A 17,356-nucleotide genomic window follows, 5' to 3' on the forward strand; every position below is an offset into this window, starting at 1 on the left:
CAAGCCCCCAGGTGACTGGGGGGTACGCACTGCTCCCCAGCTGCTGGCATGAGTACAAGGAGACACTTCATGCACTTTGCCCACTGGCCCACCTCAGGCCGACAAAGGACTGGAGACCCCCACATCTCCTGCCCCCTCACACCCCCCAGACACCACCACCACCCCCAAGAAGCAGTCAAGATTCCATCTAGTAATCAACGGGTTTTATTTTCCTAGAACTGAAATCGTCTACGGTTCTAAGAACTAAACTCCCAAAACCTACAGTCAGCAATTTTTCATCAGAGCCCAAGGGAGAGGGGAGACAGGAGACAGGGAGGCAGAGAGGCCACGAGAGGCCAGCGGGAAGGGCACTTGGTTCCCTGTCCTCTCGCGGGTTCAGGTCTGGTGACAACACCCAGGAGACCAGGTGGGGAAGTGAGTGGGAAATGACACAACAAGGAACACCAAAGCCCCAGCTACAAAAAGAAAAGTCCTCAGACCCCAAATGGAGGGAAGCCTCCTAGGGCACCTCAGAAATGGAGGCAGCAGTGGGGAATGAGGGGGGGGGGGGGACACAAAGGGATGGGGTTCTTTAAAATTTTTTTTGTAATTTTCTTTTATTAAAAACATTTCCTAAAAAATGTGTCTTTTCCTTTATGTCTGGGTGACGTGTGAGTGCAGGCTGGCCTTGAGCAGGTGGGGAGGGGGCACAGGGCATCCAATCTCTGGCCAGAGATCAGAGGGGATGGTTACTCCTCGGCACTCCCAGCCTCGCTGGGGGAAGCCAACCCTCCCATCCCAGGTCCTCCACCCCAACACCTGCAGAGCCCCAGACCTTCTGATGACCAATTACAGCTCCCAGAACGCCTGGGGTCAGCAAAAGGAAGAAAGGGTGCTGTCAATCATCATCGAGGATGTACAGAGGGAGCCCTCCCCCACAAGCTGTCCCACTTTCCCTGAATCTAGGCAGCTGGGATAACAGGCAAGGGAGGAAGGGACAGAAGTGCAGGAAGACACGTCCTCCTGCCTGAGACCCCCCCTCTACAATTTGGAGATGGCCTCTCAGGCCCAGAAGCCTACCCCACTGTTGAATTCTCCATCCTTTCCACTCTTACGTCTGATCCCAGCTAACCCAGAGGTCCAGAATGCTGGGGAGCAGGGAGGAGGCGTTAGGAGATGGAAACAGCCAGTCCAAGGCCCCTTCGGATACCCTGAAAATAACTCCAGGCAGGGAGGGACACCTCATCTCAGCCCATGAAGCAGAAGACATGGCCCTGACTCAGATCACAGGGGTGCTGGCGACATGGAGGTGAGGACCAGGTGGCCTGCCCCATCCAGGTCAATCTCCAGGAGCTGGGCTTGGAGTGGGGAGAGTAGGTGGAAGAGGAGAACAGGATGGAGTGGGGGAGGGGTTCCCAGTTTGCAGGCCATGGCCAGTTTCCCCAGTAGCACCCAGACAGCAGCAGGAACGGGGCAGGGGCTCCTCTTGAGACATTGGTGGCTACAGGCTGCAGGGGAGGGGCGGAGGGGAGAAGGGTTATCCGTGTGACCCCAGGGCTGGCCACACCCCAGCCAGCACCAGTGTCCTGGGAGAGCCCACCCTGCCTCACTGCAGGCCCTCCTCCTCCTCCTCTGCTGCCACCTCTCCACAGGTGGCTGTCCACCTCCCACCCCCCCACCCCCCCTGCCCCAGTCCAGCTGCCTCAGGGCAGGGGGCTCCCTCACCTCTCATGATCTCTGATGCCTGGGGCCTCAGCATCTTCCTTGGCAGCCTCTTCCTCCTCTTCCTCCTCCTCCTCTTCTTCCTCCTGAGGAGGCCCCCGGCCAGAGCTGGGCTCAGAAGGGGTGCTGTTCTTCTCCACCTCCACGGGGAGGGGCCTCTCACCCTCCAAGGAGGCTACTTCCTTCTCCTCCTCTTCTGGGTCTTCTGCCTCCTTGGGACGTTTAGGAGAGTCCTAGGTGGGATTGGCAGAGATAAGGCCACTGAGGCTGGGGAGGGAGGCCATCAGCCACCAACTAGTCCCCCCCCCACCCAGAGGTTCCTTCCAGACCATGTCCACAGTCCTTGTCCCCAGCTCTCTGCCAGCTGAAGGGTCTGTGCCCCATCTTCTCAGCAGGGGACCCCACACTGGGAGGTGGTCTCCCCCAGATTAGAATATCCCTGCAGCAGCAGCAGCAGCAACAGGAGCCACCACTGCCCCCCACCCCCACCCAGGGCCTAAGCGGTGGTCACTTACCTCTAGCAGCTCCCCTGCTCTCCTCTTCAGTGCCCCCTTCTCATTCTTCTCCTTGGCTGGCTCGTCGATGACCAGTTTCCCTTCCTCGTCACTGCTACCCTCGGCGTTCCCCTTCTTGTCACCATCGCCCTCCGTGGCTTCAGGCTCCGGCTTGGGCTCATCTCCAGAGCTCTTCTTCGGGGTGGACTGCGTGCAGAGACGGTGGAGGCTGAGTGGCACCAGCGCGGCCCGTGGGGCCCCTCCCTGACCCACCCACGGCCACTCACTCCTTCCTTCTCCCACCTCACCCCCGCCCCCGCCCAGGTGCCCAGTCTCACGAGTGATTGAGACCCACCTCTGTCGGATTAGCCCCGGGCTAAACCCACCGGCCGGGCAGGCAGGGCTCTGTGCAGGAGGGGGGAGGGCTGGAGCAGGAGGCAAAACCTCGGGTCAACTTCTCCCAGAGGGAGCTGGGACCCTTCCCCGCCGACCCCCGCCCCCCACCCTCCCGCCTCATCCTGCCCGGCTCACGAGCACCTCCTCCTGGAAGCCTTTGTGGAAAGAGTTAAGGCCAAGTCCTACGCTCACCCGGGCCTCAGAAAAGGGGAAAGGGCTGTCTCCACTTACCGCCTCCGTCCTCCTGTCCTTGCCCCCCTCCATCCCCCACCCTCCCAGCCCTTCCTGCAGGCCCCCCCCAGCCCCACCCCAGGAGCTCCTGCCGGCTCAGCATCCCCAGTGGGTGCAAGCCTGCTCCAGAGCCAGTGGCCACACCTGCTCTCCAGGGGCTCTCTGGGGTCGTGGCTGCTCACCTGATAGCCCGAGGCCTTGACGGTAGGGTTGTTCTCGATCTCCCACAGCCCCTCGCTGAACCCTTTCCTCTTGTTGGGCTTGCCAAACTTCTCCTTGGACTCCTCGTAAGGGAAGAGGTCTTTGGGGCCCAGGAATGCCCTGGTGAGAGATGGGAGACTGTGCTCTGGAGCCCTCACTGCCTGAGCTGCGTGACCCGAGGGGAAGGGGTGCCAAGGGGAAGGCGTGCCAGCACCACCTCTGGCCCTCCCCACCTCCAGCCCCTCACTCACGTCTCATGGGTCCCGAAAAAAAAGACTTGGTACTTGTTGGCTGTGGACTTCACGGCGGCCTCCGGCATCTCATCAATCTGGGAGCAAGAGTAGGGACAGGAGTGAGTGGAGTCCTGAAGTCACCAAACTGGGGCCAAGGCTGGCCTCCAAAATACTTGTAAAACCAGACTGGGAGGGACCCAGATTACCATGATAGTTTTTAAACCATTCTAAGCAGGAAAACTTTGTTGGAAGTCAGACATGAAGCCCACTGGAAACCAGCATCAGCATCTCTCCTCTAGGTGCTAGACAGCACCCATTCTGCCTGCCCACGCACCCAGGTCCTAGCCCTCACCCTAGCCCAACCAGTCACCTTTTCCCTCCACTCCCGCTGGACTACAGCCCGCCTACAAGCCACTGTGCCCTCAGTGCTGCCTTCCGTGCTGCCTGCTTGAAACCTTGCGGCTTAGGCTCATGACTAGAGGGCCCATCCACTCACGTCTCCTCTCAAGCATCAAGGCCTGAATGCCCACGCTGCCACCAATATCTGGATGACCTTGGGCTACTTACTCAACCATCCTCTACCTCAGTGACCTCATTTGTAAGATGGAGAGTGTCATGGTACTGAAACCACAGAGTGGAGAGTAAATGGCCATCACCTGGCCTGCTGTACCGCCCACAGTGCCAGTTGTCCTCCTCAACCATACTGGTCTCCGGTCTCCCACGCTCATTCACTCCCGTGACCTCCCCCACCCCACCCCCTCAGAAGTCTCCGCACCTCTCCAGCAGAGTGCGTGTTACAGTCACCCACGTCAGCACCGAGCACTGCCTAGGTGGACTCTCTGGCAGGTACGGCCAAGGGGCTGCCTATCCAACAGCCCCCTCCAAAGCAACGCCAAAGGTCTCTGGGGAAGGCTTTGAAAGCCTCTTGATGTAGTCGGACGCTATCGTTTCACAGATAAGGAAACAGGCCCCCCAAATGACAGGGGAAGTCAGCAAGGGTCTCTGAGCTGGTCTCCTGACTTGACCCCCTGCCTGCCACGTCCTGGGGGCACAAGGAGAGCCATGGTGGGGAAGGTGCAGAGGTGTGTGCTCATGGACAGGCAGGGGCCCCCACAGCCTCCCCAGAGCCCTGGAGAGGCCCAGCAGAGCTGGGGGAGTGGGAAGGACTACAAGTCCCAGCAACACTTGCAGCAGCCCAGCAGCCTAGCAGCCTGGCTTCTCGCCGGACACGGGCCAGGTGGCCATGTTGACTGGGGCCCCAGGCGCAGATAGGACACAGCAGACCATGGCCGTGAGGAGCAGGGACTGGAACACGGAGCCTGACCTGAGAGCCTGGGTGGATGGGCCAGAGCTGAGGAACGCCCAGGAGGGGGTGCGGGGCCCTGGGCAGGAATCTGAGGGGCATCTTGCTCCAGGCATGGAGTCTGCAGGTTCCTGGGCACCTCCCCCCTTGCCCTGTGGCCTCTGGGGACAGAAGTTCGGCCCCTCCCCCCAGGAAGGCCCAGCACCAACTGGGCCCTCCCCATGACCAGGAGGTTGGGGTGTGTTAGCAGGGGGTGGAAAGGCACGCAGTTCCCCCCACAAACAGGATCCCCATCGCCATGACAACCCACCCCGCCCCCGGGGCCACTCAGCAACCAGGAATGTGACCACCCCTCCCCCCAGGCCCTCTCTCCAGATTGGGGAGGAGGGGACACTAACACACCCCACCCCTGAGCCCGGAGTCTGGCACCTGGGACCCAGGCTGTGCTTGAAACCACAGCTAGGGCTGGAGGGCCCAGGCCTTTCTCTGGGAAGCCAAACCTAGGGTGCAGCTGGAGGAGTCAGGCCTCGGCCAGGACACCTGGGTCTTGTGAGACCTCTCAGAGGGGGGCAAGCGAAAAACAAAATGAGAGCCTCCAGGGCTTAGAGGTCCCAGAAGACAGGCTCGGTACAACAATAGCAGATGCCCTTCCTGAGGCCTCTTCTCTGTGGATTTCGGCCCAACGAACCAGCCACAGGGGTGGGGAGCCAAGGGTCTTGCTGGGAGCACAGCAGGGAACCTTGAGCTCTGCATTCTTGGCGCGCACCTGAGCCCAAACCCCCGACAGGACATTAACATGCTCAAGGGGTCAAAGTCAGAAAACTGAGGCTCAGGAGAAGGGGGGGTGGGGCAGGTGAGGGTCAAAAGGAAGGGTGAGAAGGTCTCTCCAGGAGCACTGCCATGGCCAGGGCTGCTCCAACCACAAGGCCATGGGGAACCGTGGAAGGCGGTCAGAGGCAGCTGAATGGTGTGACAGGGACCCAGGAGGCCACCAGCTGCCCAGCCTCAGGGGTGGAAGAGAAACAAAAGAATGGATGAGAATTAAAAATAGAACCACACGCCAGATATACCCGCCCTGCTGACTTCTCGCCAAATAAAGGGTGGGTCTGGAGGAAAGAAGGAAGCCAGGGGCCTGGGTAGATGGGCATCTACCGGGAGGAAGTCAGTCCTGCTCCTGCCTCACCTGGACTGCAGGTACCTGTGGGGGAAGTGCCAGGAGAGTACACTCTTCACTTAATTCAAGTCCCAGCCTCTCATCTCAAAATGGGAGAAATCCCTTCCATCTTTCAAGCTACAAAGGAAATGTCATTTCTTGCATTTTGAAGTGAAGGGCGGTTCTTCTTCCATATAGAGGACATGAGGTCTCAGGGGAGGCCTGTACCCCCAATACAGACATATGTCTCCCAGGCGGTGCCTTTATATCCAGGCTGTGACTCAGAACAAGTGAGTCAAAGCTAAGTGGGTCAGGGTGGGGCCAGAGTGCTAGGGACCCCACTGTACACCCCCCCCTCTACTGGCCAACAGGGGAGGGGGCTCTACTTCTCAGCCACTCCAGGAATCTAGGAAGGCCAACTCTCCCAGGACAGGGCCAGTCCATACTCCACGCCGAAACCTCTGCATCGGCCTGGCTCCATCATTCAGACCCCAGCTAACGAAACTAAAATCCCTGAGCCCACATCCACCACCCCCCGCCAGAGGTCTGATGAGGGAACTGAAGCTCCCAGGTGAAGAACAGGGGAGGACTGAACACCTCTCCCCAGCCTCAAACCAAAGCAGAGCCCAGGGCCGCCTGCCCACACAATAGGAAGGCAGCAGGGAAGGCTAAGCCTGCTCAGACTGCCAGCCAGGGTTCTGACCACCACACCCAGAGCCAGGCCCAACCTGACCCAGGAACCGGAAAATCTGGGGCAGGAGACAGTTGGGGCCGGGAAAGTGTGGCAAGCCTAAGTGGCAGAAAGGAGAAGGTGGTGCCGGGACATGGGGGGTGGGGGGGCAGAGGGAGTAAAGCTGGGTGAGGCCCTCTAGCTGCTCAGGTTTTCTGGGATTGTGAAACAGGAAGCAGAGAGGAGGAAGGAACCTGGGAGGAAAACAGCCCTGAGTCTTGAAGGTGAACTGTTAAGTGCTTGGAGATCCCCCAAGAAGTCAAGCAGGAGGAAGAGGGGAAGGAGGTTAAGATGGAGTCATGCTCTCCCCAGGCAGGTCTTGCCTACCACGTGGCCTCTCTGGCTGGGCTCTCCAGGCACTGAGCTCTCCAGTCTCTCCCAGTCAGCCATCCTCCCCAGAAGCGGGGCTGGGGAGGCAAAGTCCACTCAGTGGCCTTCACCACAGCTGAGGATTCTATTTGATCAGAGGGGCAGTCGAGGAGCTGTCTCAGGAGGGGCCGGGCCCCTTCAGATTCCGCCACTCTAGGGGTTGAGACAGCACCCAGGCATGGTGAGGAGGCTCGCATTTGTCGGTACTTTCAGCATTCAGGGGGGATTCTACCTGGGAGATAGGAGCCTTGGGGTCCCATTCCCCAGATGTCACAAAAGCCAGAGCACAAGCAAAGGGTGAGATCCTCCTTGAGATCCAGTCGGACTCCCCTGCCAAACCTACTTCTATCTAAAAGGTCCAGGCCTTGAAAGGAAGACACTGCCTCCCTGTCCCGCCCTTCTGTCCTGGAGGCTGAGGGTGAGAGTGAAGACAAGACATTTGGGCATCCCCAGTCCCACATGCTGCCTCTCCCTGAAGGTCTGCGCCCCCTCCCTCTTCTCTCTTCTGTGCAACCTACATTCCAGCTGCACCCCCTCCCAGGGGCCTGGGCCACTGGGCCAGCCTCGAACTTTGTCCCACCCCCAGGAGATAGGAGTGGTAGAGACCTGGGTTCAGTTCTTGCCCTGCCCGGCAGGCCTGGGCATCTGGGCTGAGAAGCCAGATGGATCAAAGGTGCAGGGTAAAGTACACGAGTGTTCACAGGCCACATATAGCATGCACACACATGGCAAAGTGCCTGTGTCCTCACACTGCTCCCCCCAGCACACGGCCCAGGCCCTTAGGAAGCCCTGGATGCTGGGAGAGCCGCACTTCTCTCTATACCTGTTCCCACTCAGAGAGGCTGGACATGTAGAAGTTTCAGGGAAGGAGCTCAAGAGATAGTGAATTAATCACACTCTTCAGGAGAGGGTACCCAGTGACGAAGTGGCCTAAGTAGCCCCAAAAGTTGGCCTGGCAGCCTGAACCAGGCCCAGCGCAACGGCCGGACCAGTTGAAGACGCTGGGACTCGCGTGGAGAGCGACCTACAGTCTAGAGGCAGTTCTGCACGGCCCCTCAACTCGGTAAACCGCTCTCAGCCCTATTTGGTTCCCCTGAGTCCTACCTCTAGGGGACAGAGTCACAACCGCACCCAATTTCAAAAGCCTCTCCAGAACAACTTTGCAGTAAGTTGCCAAAAACACGGCCCCCTGTGACACCCCCAACCTCCTCCAGCAGCCTCCCTCCCCCCTCCGTCCTTCCAGGAGCCGACCCAGTCCTTAGGGAGACCTGATGAACACAGCAGGCAGGGCCCTGGGCTCCACCCTCCCACCTGGCCAGGTGCTGGGGTGGGGGGGCGCTGATATTGGCGGGCTAACTCCACCACATGGCAGGCTGGGCCACGGTGGAGGGAGGAGGAGCCCACCCCCACACACACCAGGAAGAGGCGGCCTGGGCAGTCTTCCCGGCCTCCCGGGGGTCCCCACCCCGCAGCCCCCAATCTGAATCGCCAGCATATGGAGGGATGTTTGCGCGGGGCCGCAGAGCCCGAGGTCCTGGCGGCAAGTCCCGAGCCAGGCAGCCAGCCCCCTTCTCACGCCGCCCCGAGCGCTCGGCGACCCTCCCAACTTCAGACCTCTTGCGGCCGCCCCACACCAAAGTTTTACAGGAGCGAACTCCGCCTCCACGCAGCCCTCCCCGGCCCAGGACCCTCCCGCCACCGCGCGGTCCGCGGAAGGTCTGAGCGGGGGCGGCGGCCAGAGGCGACAGCGGGGCTCTCCAGGGGGTCCCCGGCCAGGCCCCGCGCCCCAGGCCGCCGCGCTCGGGGTGGGGGCGGGGGCGGACGCCGCGCTCGCCGGGCCCCCGCCCCCACCATTATGTAACAGGCGGGGGGCGCCGGGGCTCGCGGCGGGTCGGGACTGGGACCCGGCCGCCCCTCGCCCGCGCCCCCTCTGCGCCCTCCCGGGTGTTACGCAACCCAGCCCGGGCCCGGGCGGCGGGCCGCGCTGCTCACCCGGGCCGGCCAGTGCGGGTAGCCCTTCATCTTGGCGAACACCAGGTCCCCGCACTTGTACTCCTTCTGCCGGTTGGAGCGCGACATGGCGGGGCTCCGGGCGCCCCGGGCTCCGCGCCGCGCCGGCGAGCGTGAGCCCAAGTTTGCGCGCGCGGCGGTGGCGGCGCCGCTGCGCTCCGGCCCTCGCGCGGCCCCCGCCTCGATGGCGGCCCCCGGCCCCAGCTCCGGCGCGGCCACGGTGTGCGCCCCCGCCGCTCGGACGGGGCGGGCGCGGAGGCGGCGGCGCGGTGCTGCGAGCTCGTGCGGTTGTTTGTGTTTGAAATTCAATTGCTCCCTCCTCGGCGCGAGGCCTCTTCCTCCTCCCCCGCCGGCCCCCTCCCCCTCCTCCCCCGCTCCCCTCCCCCTCCCGCGCCGGTTCGATGCGCGCGGCGCTCGACGCCCCGGGCCTGCCGCGGCCCGACGCCCAACCCGGGGCCTCCCGGCGGCGCGCGGCGGCACAGGCGCGAGGAGTCGAGCGCCGAGCGCGCCGAGCGGGCTTTGTGTGCTGCTGTCGGGGGGCGCCCGCCCGCACGCCCGGCGGGAGGAGCCGGCGCCGGGCTGGACGGAGCGGCCTGGCGCCCCTCCCCTGGCCCGGGGGGGCGCTCGCACGCGGGGTGGCCGCGGCCACGGGGTTCGTGTGGACGCGGGCGCTCCGCGCCCTGCGGGGCCCGACGTGCGGACGGCCTCGGCCGGGAGGGAGACGCTCGAGTCGGGGAGCCGCCGGGTGTCCGAGGGCTCGAGGCACGAAGCGGTCGCGTCCTGGGGCTGCTCCCGGGCTCGCCACGCGCTAAGCCCTCAAGGATGAGCGGTGCACCGCACAAAGCCAGTAAACCCCAAGCCGCCCGCGCACAGAGCCGCGAAGCCTGGGAACCCGCACTACCGTTCCGGGGAGCGGGGGTTGGATGGAACTGGGGCGGAATCCGGGAGGGCTTCACAGAGGTGGTGCCTAGAGCTGGGCCCGAGAGAACCGAGCGCTCGCGCTGGGTTCCACGGACCACGTTTTAGCTGCTGTTCTGTGTTGGCAAGTGTTTGGAGTCAGAGCTGGACCTCGGGTCTCTTCCCACGAAGCCAAACATTTACCGTAATTATTTCTTTGCTTTGCCGTCACTGCTCATCTTGGATTTGCTCAAATCCAGAGACCAACGGTCTCTTAGAAATAAGATACTTGGATCTCTTGCAGCACTTCCAGATCCTTAATATTTTGCACTGGGTGTTCCGGATTTGAATAGGTAAAATACACATGCTTTTCTTCCCACTGGTTTCCTGATTTCAAAGCATATGCAAAGTCCCCCTGCAAGGAAGCAGAGATGGGATGCAGCCCAAAGGCCCAGCCCCACCTTCTCCTGACAATTCGGACCCCTTGAGCTTTCCTGAGTCAGTTTCCTAAGTGGTCAGGGGATAACCTTCCCGCCCTGCCAGGTCTGAGAGGAGAGATGGTTATTTGTTAGCTGAGCCTGCAGCTGTTCTAGGCACTCCTCCCTCCATAGCAGTTGGCTGTCCTTATACATTATGTCGTTATGGCAATGCATTTCACAACTTTTGCCTTTATAACAGTGTGGCCTCTCCACATAATTCCCCCTATGATAGGAGTCTCTCTGGCCTGTGCACAGGCGCTGCTGGCACAGAGGGGCACTCCTGTTGCAATAAAAGAACCGTGCATGGCCTCAGCCACAGACTTGTCAATTGGTTTCAATAGGAATCTAAACTTGTTGCAACAGAGCTGCTAGATTCCAGTTGGTGTTTACTCTGCGAGGCATTCCAGTTTGAAATGTTGTCGGTGTGATCCTCTGGTTTCTCTCAGGCTAGTACTTTCCTGAGTTATGATTATTGTTAGCAAAGGATCTTGTCACAAATTCTTAAATGTGTTTCAGTAAATATGGTGCCACGATAAGTTTCCTTCAAGTGTCCAGGCTGGTGTTATAAATATCCAACAAACGTTTTTCTTTTTTTTATTTTTTTTTAATATTTTATTTATTCATGAAAGACAGAGAGGCAGAGACCTAGGCAGAGGGAGAAGCAGGCTCCATGCAGGAAGCCCTGTTGGGACTCTATCCCACTCCCTAAGTAGAAGGCAGATGCTCATCCACTGAGCCACCCAGGTGTCCCATGCGACAAACATGTTTTAAAGTGTTTTCCCAATTTAGTGCACCCTGGTCCAGTTAAAACCCAGAGCCCTATCCATTTCTCCACTCTGTTGCATCATAACAGCCTGTTGGGAGGCCACAGAAAGGCTTCACAATTCTTCAACAAATCTCTTGGGCCCGTCACTTAGTCCATCATGCAGATGCTGGTTGCAATAAAAGGAGCAGGGTTCCCTTTGTTGCAATAATCTCCTGGGCCTTGGTTGCAATTTAATATCCAAGTTCTCCTTACAATAACATCTTCAGCCACCTCACAGCTGGCCCTAACATCCAAGCCAAGTGCAGAGGGTCAGTTACACGGGTGGCCAGGCATAAGCCTACTTCCCCTGGGAGTCAGACCTAATTTATATGCTCTGCAGATTTGAGTGTGCAAACAAATCATCTGGGAATCCTCTTAAAAAAAACTCGGGGGATCCCTGGGTGGCGCAGCGGTTTGGCGCCTGCCTTTGGCCCGGGGCGCGATCCTGGAGACCCGGGATCGAATCCCCCATAAATAAAAATTTTAAAAAAAAATTTATAAAAAAAAAAAGATTTTATTTATTTATGATAGTCATAGAGAGAGAGAGAGAGAGTGAGAGGCAGAGACACAGGCAGAGGGAGAAGCAGGCTCCATGCAGGGAGCCTGACGTGGGATTCGATCCCGGGTCTCCAGGATCGCGCCCCGGGCCAAAGGCAGGCGCCAAACCGCTGCGCCACCCAGGGATCCCAATAAATAAAATCTTAAAAAAAAAAAACTCAGTAGGGGACTCCTGGGTGGCGCAGCGGTTGAGCACCTGCCTTTGGCCCAGGGTGTGATCCTGGGGTCCCAGGATCAAGTCCCACATCAGGCTCCCTGCATGGAGCTTGCTTCTCCCTCTGCCTATGTCTCTGCCTCTCTGTCTCTCATGAATAAATAAATAAAATCTTAAAAAAAAATAAACAAAACTCAATAGACATGGGATGGATGCATTTCTAACAACCCCCAAGGTGCTGCTTCTACCTTGGACCACCATTTGAGTAGTAGGATCTAAAACACACAGGTCAGGGCAGCCCGGGTGGCTCAGAGGTTTAGTGTCTGCCTTTAACCCAGGGCGTGATCCTGGAGATCCCAGGGAGTCTGCTTCTCCCTCTGCCTGTGTCTCTGCCTCTGTGTGTGTGTGTGTGTCTCTCATAAATAAATAAATAAAATATTCTAAATAAATAAATAAATAAATAAATAAATAAATAAATAAAGCACACAGGTCAGGTCACAGGCCCCCAGATTCCAATTCACAAATGTCTCCGTGAAAGAATTCCATTGATCCTGGTGTTTGGTTCAACTTCTGTGTGGAAGGGAGATCAGGACAGAAGTCAGGGAGTTTGGGGGGCAGACCTGGCTCTAGGGTCCTGAAGCTTGTCTCCCGGAGGAGCAAGGTCAAGGGGATGGGGAAGGAGGAGTAATAGCACAGCAGGAGGGCTGGTGCTCAGGATGCTGGGGAAGGGGCAGTGTGGTCTAGTGGAAACCACCTGGTTTTGCATGTCAAGGAAGCTGGTTTGAATCTTGCTTTTGGCAAATGATGTAGATAGAATTTTTCTTTTTATTTTTTTTAAATTTTTATTTATTTATGATAGTCACACAGAGAGAGAGAGAGGCAGAGACACAGGCAGAGGGAGAAGCAGGCTCCATGCGCCGGGAGCCCGATGTGGGATTCAATCCCGGGTCTCCAGGATCACGCCCCGGGCCAAAGGCAGGCGCCAAACCGCTGCGCCACCCAGGGATCCCGAATTTTTCTTTTTTTAAAAAAATACTTGATTTATTCATTCATGAGAGACAGAGAAAGGCAGAGACATAGGCAGAGGGAGAAGCAGGCTCCCTGCGGGGAGACAGATGTGCGGACTTGATCCCAGGACCGAGGGATCACAACCTGAACCAAAGGCAGATGTTCAATCATTGAGCCAACAACCCAGGTACCCCTACAGAAATAGTTTTTAAAAAGAGGGCTCTGGGGGATCCCTGGGTGGCTCAGCAGTTTAGCGCCTGCCTTTGGCCCAGGGCGCGATCCTAGAGTCCCGGGATCAAGTCCCACGTCGGGCTCCCGGCATGGAGCCTGCTTCTCCCTCCTCCTGTGTCTCTGCCTCTCTCTCTCTCTCTCTCTCTCTCTCTCTATGTCTATCATAAATAAATAAATCTTTAAAAAAATAAAAAAAATTTTTAAAGGGGGCTCTGAAAAAAATTAAAAAATTAAAAGAGGCCTCTGTTTTATAAAAGTGACAATCAGTGGATTCATATTCTAAGATTATACTGTCCAATATGTGTGAGTATTGAAACTTAAATTGATTATTGAATACTTAATACTTAAATTGAGTATTGAAACTTAAATATTAAGCACAATTAAATAATCAGTTCCTCGTTCATTCAGGCCACACTTCAAGAGCCTGGTTGCCTCACGTGGCTAGTGGCCCCTGTATCAGACATCACAGATGTGGAACATTTCTGTTATCACAGAGGGTTTCTTGGATAGCATGGCTCCAAGGCAATAACTTTCCACGTGAACTCTATATTAGAATCAGTTGAAAAATTTGAAAAAATAAGAAGTGAAAAATTTTAAAAATAAGAAGTATTTAGTATGGCTGGCTCAGTCCATAGAGCATGTGACTCTGGATCCTACGGTCGTGAGTTCAAGCCCCATGTTGGGTGGAGAACTTACTTAACGAAAAAAAAAAAAAAAAAGCTAATGCATGAGCCCAAGTCCCCAGAGTTTATATTTAGTTGGTTGACTGTGGGAGCCATTAAAGGGTTTGGACAGGAAGGAAACGTGAGCAGAGGTGAACTTCTGGAAGCTTCACCAGGCGGCTACATGGAAATGGAGAGGCCTGGGATTGCCAGGTCAGGGGAGATGGCACAGTGTGGCCCCTGCTGTGGGTGTGCCCCATGTGGGAGAGCCCCGGAGGCCCTGGGATTCTTCTCTCTGCTCTCTGCAAGTTCTGTGTGGCCATAGCTCCTCAGCTCTCAGGGGAGAGACCCTGTCCCTTTCAGAGCAGGAAGGGCCAGAGCCCCTCAAGATCCCTGTAGGCCCACATCGCCAATTTAACAACTCAGTTCAACTTTTCAGATAAGTAATTAGTATATGCATATGATACAAGATTTAAGAGATAAAGGTGATTTTGAGAAAAGCGGTCTCCATGGCACCTCTCTCTCCTAGCTGCCCCAATTTTCTTCTTCTTTCTCCTTTCTTTCTTCTTCTTTTTTTTTTTTTTAATTTTTATTTATTTATGATAGTCACACACACACAGAGAGAGAGAGAGGCAGAGACATAGGCAGAGGGAGAAGCAGGCTCCATGCACCGGGAGCCCGATGTGGGATTCGATCCTGGGTCTCCAGAATCGCGCCCTGGGCCAAAGGCAGGCGCTAAACCCCTATGCCACCCAGGGATCCCTCCTTCTTCTTCTTCTTCTTCTTCTTCTTCTTCTTCTTCTTCTTCTTCTTCGTCTTTTCTTTCTTTCTTTCTTTCTTTCTTTCTTTCTTTCTTTCTTTCTTTCTTTCTTTTAAAGATTTTATTTATTCATGAGAGACACAGAAAGAGACAGAGACATGGGCAGAAGGAGAAGCAGGGGATCCCTGGGTGGCGCAGTGGTTTGGCGCCTGCCTTTGGCCCAGGGCGCGATCCTGGAGACCCAGGATCGAATCCCACATCGGTCTCCCAGTGCATGGAGCCTGCTTCTCCCTCTGTCTGTGTCTCTGCCTCTCTCTCTCTCTCTGTGACTATCATAAATAAATTTAAAAAATTAAAAAAAAAAAAAAAGAAGAAGGAGAAGCAGGCTCCCTGCAGGGAGCCCAATGTGGGACTCCATCCTGGGACTGAAGGATCACGCCCTGAGTCAAAGGCAGGCGCTCAACCACTGAGCTACCCAGGCGTCCCTCCCAATTTTCTTCTTAGAGACAAAAAATATGACCAATTGTGCACGTATTCTTCCAGTGGTATTCTCTCTGTATAACTTTCAAGCACATGCAGAGCTGTTCCCGGCACACAAATCACACCATCCCCTGTGTGCCATTTTGTACCTTATTTACTTTGGGGAGCACCTGGGGATCCCTTTTACATTGGGCACAAAGATCTGTTGCACTCTGTGATGCCAGCACACCAGCTCGCTGTACTTCTGGGCCATAAGTTCCTGGACCAGTCCACTCCTGGTGGGTCCTTAGGTCTCCTCATTCTCGATGACACCAGCAGTGCTATAGTGAATGCGACTGTCCACATTTCATCTTGTTCTGGGGTCAGGGCTCTTTCCTGGTCTGATAAGATAGAGCCCTAGTGGGTTTACTCCCTCCCAGGAGAGATAGCATCCCCCCAAGTGGGGCAGCAGGATGGCCCTACAGGAGAAGGCTGATGGTGGCTTCTGTGGGGATGCAAAGGCATTGCTGTCACCACATTACCTATGGCTTGGGGCTTCATTCATTCACCTAGTCATTCATTCCTTCACCCCCACACATTTCCTTGGGCATTGTGGGGAGCTGAGCCAGGCCCCCCGTGAATTTGTAGGGAAAAGGGTCAGTCTGGAGATATAAGATAGGTAGCCAGCTGTGAATAGTCTAGGCTCCAGCCTGGCATGCTTTTGTCATCCCAACACACCCCGGTCCTACCCTGACTTCATGTTCCAATTTGGAAGCTTCCAGTTTTCTCACTCCAAATTCACTTAACCTTTATTTTTTGGTATGTTTATTTGTTTTTTCAAATTATTCATGAAAACCAACCTAATACATCAAGACTATATATACAAAGAACACTTACAAATCAGTAAAGGACAAACAACCCAATTGAAAAATGGGCAAAATCCATGAACAAGAGTTTCACATAAGAAAAAGAAAACACGGCCAACACACGTGAGAAGATACTCAATCTCATTAGTGATCAGCAAAACTCAAATTGAGACCACAGCGAGAGACTACACGTACTCGTCCAACAGGCAAAATTAAGAAGCCCAACAGCAGCACCAGATGCTGGAAGGTTGTGGTCACTTCTGCTGCTTTGGAAATCTGTTTGGCAGCATGTTGTCAGGCCTGTCTTCCCCACATTCTGTGACCCATTATCTCCACTCCCGAATGCGCACACAAGAGAAGCCATTGTGTGTGCGCGCTTAAAGACATGGAGAAAGAACACCTCAGCCTTGTGCATAGCTGCAAAAATCGAGGAGCAGTTCAGATGCTCATCTGCAGGAGAATGGACAGATAAACTGTAGTAGATTCGTCCAAAGGAATTTCAAAATAGAAAAAAATAACAAACAACGTTCAGTGTGGATAAATCTAAGGAATATACCACTGAGTGGGAAAAAAAAATGGCATTGAGGGCAGCCCAGGTGGCTCAGCGGTTTAGTGCCACCAGCAGCCCAGGGTGTGATCCTGGAAACCCAGGATCAAGTCCCACGTCAGGCTCCCTGCATGGAGCCTGCTTCTCCCTCTGCCTGTGTCTCTGCCTCTCTCTTGTGCTCTGTGTCTCTCATGAATAAATAAATAAACAAATAAATAAATATCTTTAAAGAAAGGAACAGCTAAGAATGACTAGTATATTTTCAGGAGTACATACAGGGGGGATCCCTGGGTGGCTCAGCGGTTTAGCGCCTGCCTTCGACTCAGGGCGTGATCCTTCAGTCCCAGGATTGAGTCCCACATTGGGCTCCCTGCAGGGATACCTAGTTAGTGTTGGGCAAGGCAGGGGTCAGTGGGAAAGGTTGGTGGCCAGTTTCTGGGTGTTGATTACATACATACACATTTTTCAACAGGTAAATCAAAGAGGGTCCTTAACAGACCCACATTCAAAGCCAATGAAGAATCGACCAGGAGTTGCAGACACTCCACTTTGTGCACCAAGTTTTGTCGCTGCTGTCAAGTCACCAAAGCACATGGTTCAGAGAAACGGAGTTCTATGAGTTTTCATCCAAGACAATGGTCCTGTTCTATTGCCTCTCCAGAGACAACATTCAACATGCAGAGTATTTTAAGTAAATTTTAGTGATTTAATTCCATATTTCTAAGCAACATACTTTTACGGCTGCATCTTGATTTCTTCATTGTGGACATTATCCATTGACAGAACCTTCTGGAGTATACATTTTGCTCTTCCTCTGTCCATCTCAGCTGCACTGTCCCCCAAATTCCCATCACCCCAGTAGTGTTGCATGATCATTTCTGTTGTATTCATATTTGGTGTTCACATATCGCTTACATCTGAGCCACGAGTATTTTTTTCTCTTACACATAACATTCTGTTTTCCCTGAGTTGTTAACTATTTTTGAGGTTTTGTTTGTTTGTTTGTTTGATTGGTTTTCTACGTTCTCACTAAATCAGCCGCAATTTCCTACTATTTCCATCTCTTCTCAAAAGTCTGGACACATAGGGACGCCTGGGTGGCTCAGCAG

General features: G+C 55.4%; 1 protein-coding gene across 4 annotated transcripts; it reads right to left on the minus strand.

Moving 5' to 3' along the window:
* Positions 1–188: 188 nt before the first annotated feature.
* On the minus strand, positions 189–9,084 carry HDGF (heparin binding growth factor). 4 transcript variants are annotated; one of them, XM_025997345.2, is made up of 6 exons: positions 8,804–9,084; positions 3,275–3,351; positions 3,005–3,143; positions 2,217–2,402; positions 1,705–1,934; positions 189–1,487 (listed from the first exon to the last, which is right to left on the minus strand). In XM_025997345.2, the coding sequence occupies exons 1-6, from the start codon at positions 8,888–8,890 to the stop codon at positions 1,481–1,483; spliced, it is 726 nt and encodes a 241-aa protein (XP_025853130.2). In that variant the 5' UTR covers positions 8,891–9,084; the 3' UTR covers positions 189–1,480. The 4 variants fall into 4 exon arrangements, with proteins under 4 accessions (XP_025853130.2, XP_072589719.1, XP_072589718.1 ...); XM_072733618.1 differs by lacking the exon at positions 8,804–9,084 and adding an exon at positions 8,426–8,599; XM_072733617.1 differs by lacking the exon at positions 8,804–9,084 and adding an exon at positions 6,770–6,959.
* Between the last annotated feature and the right edge of the window lie 8,272 nt (positions 9,085–17,356).

Source organism: Vulpes vulpes, chromosome 13 (assembly GCF_048418805.1).
Source record: "Vulpes vulpes isolate BD-2025 chromosome 13, VulVul3, whole genome shotgun sequence".
NCBI classification, from domain to species: Eukaryota; Metazoa; Chordata; class Mammalia; order Carnivora; family Canidae; genus Vulpes; species Vulpes vulpes.

Coding starts and splice junctions, on each gene's coding strand:
- HDGF (XM_025997345.2), bottom strand. CDS start 8,890: ATGTCGCGCTCCAACCGGCAGAAGGAGTACAAGTGCGGGGACCTGGTG. Junction 3,144..3,274: donor TTTTTCGGGACCCATGAGAC/GTGAGTGAGGGG, acceptor ATCTCTCACCAG/GGCATTCCTGGGCCCCAAAG. Junction 2,403..3,004: donor TCAAGGCCTCGGGCTATCAG/GTGAGCAGCCAC, acceptor CTCTGCACGCAG/TCCACCCCGAAGAAGAGCTC.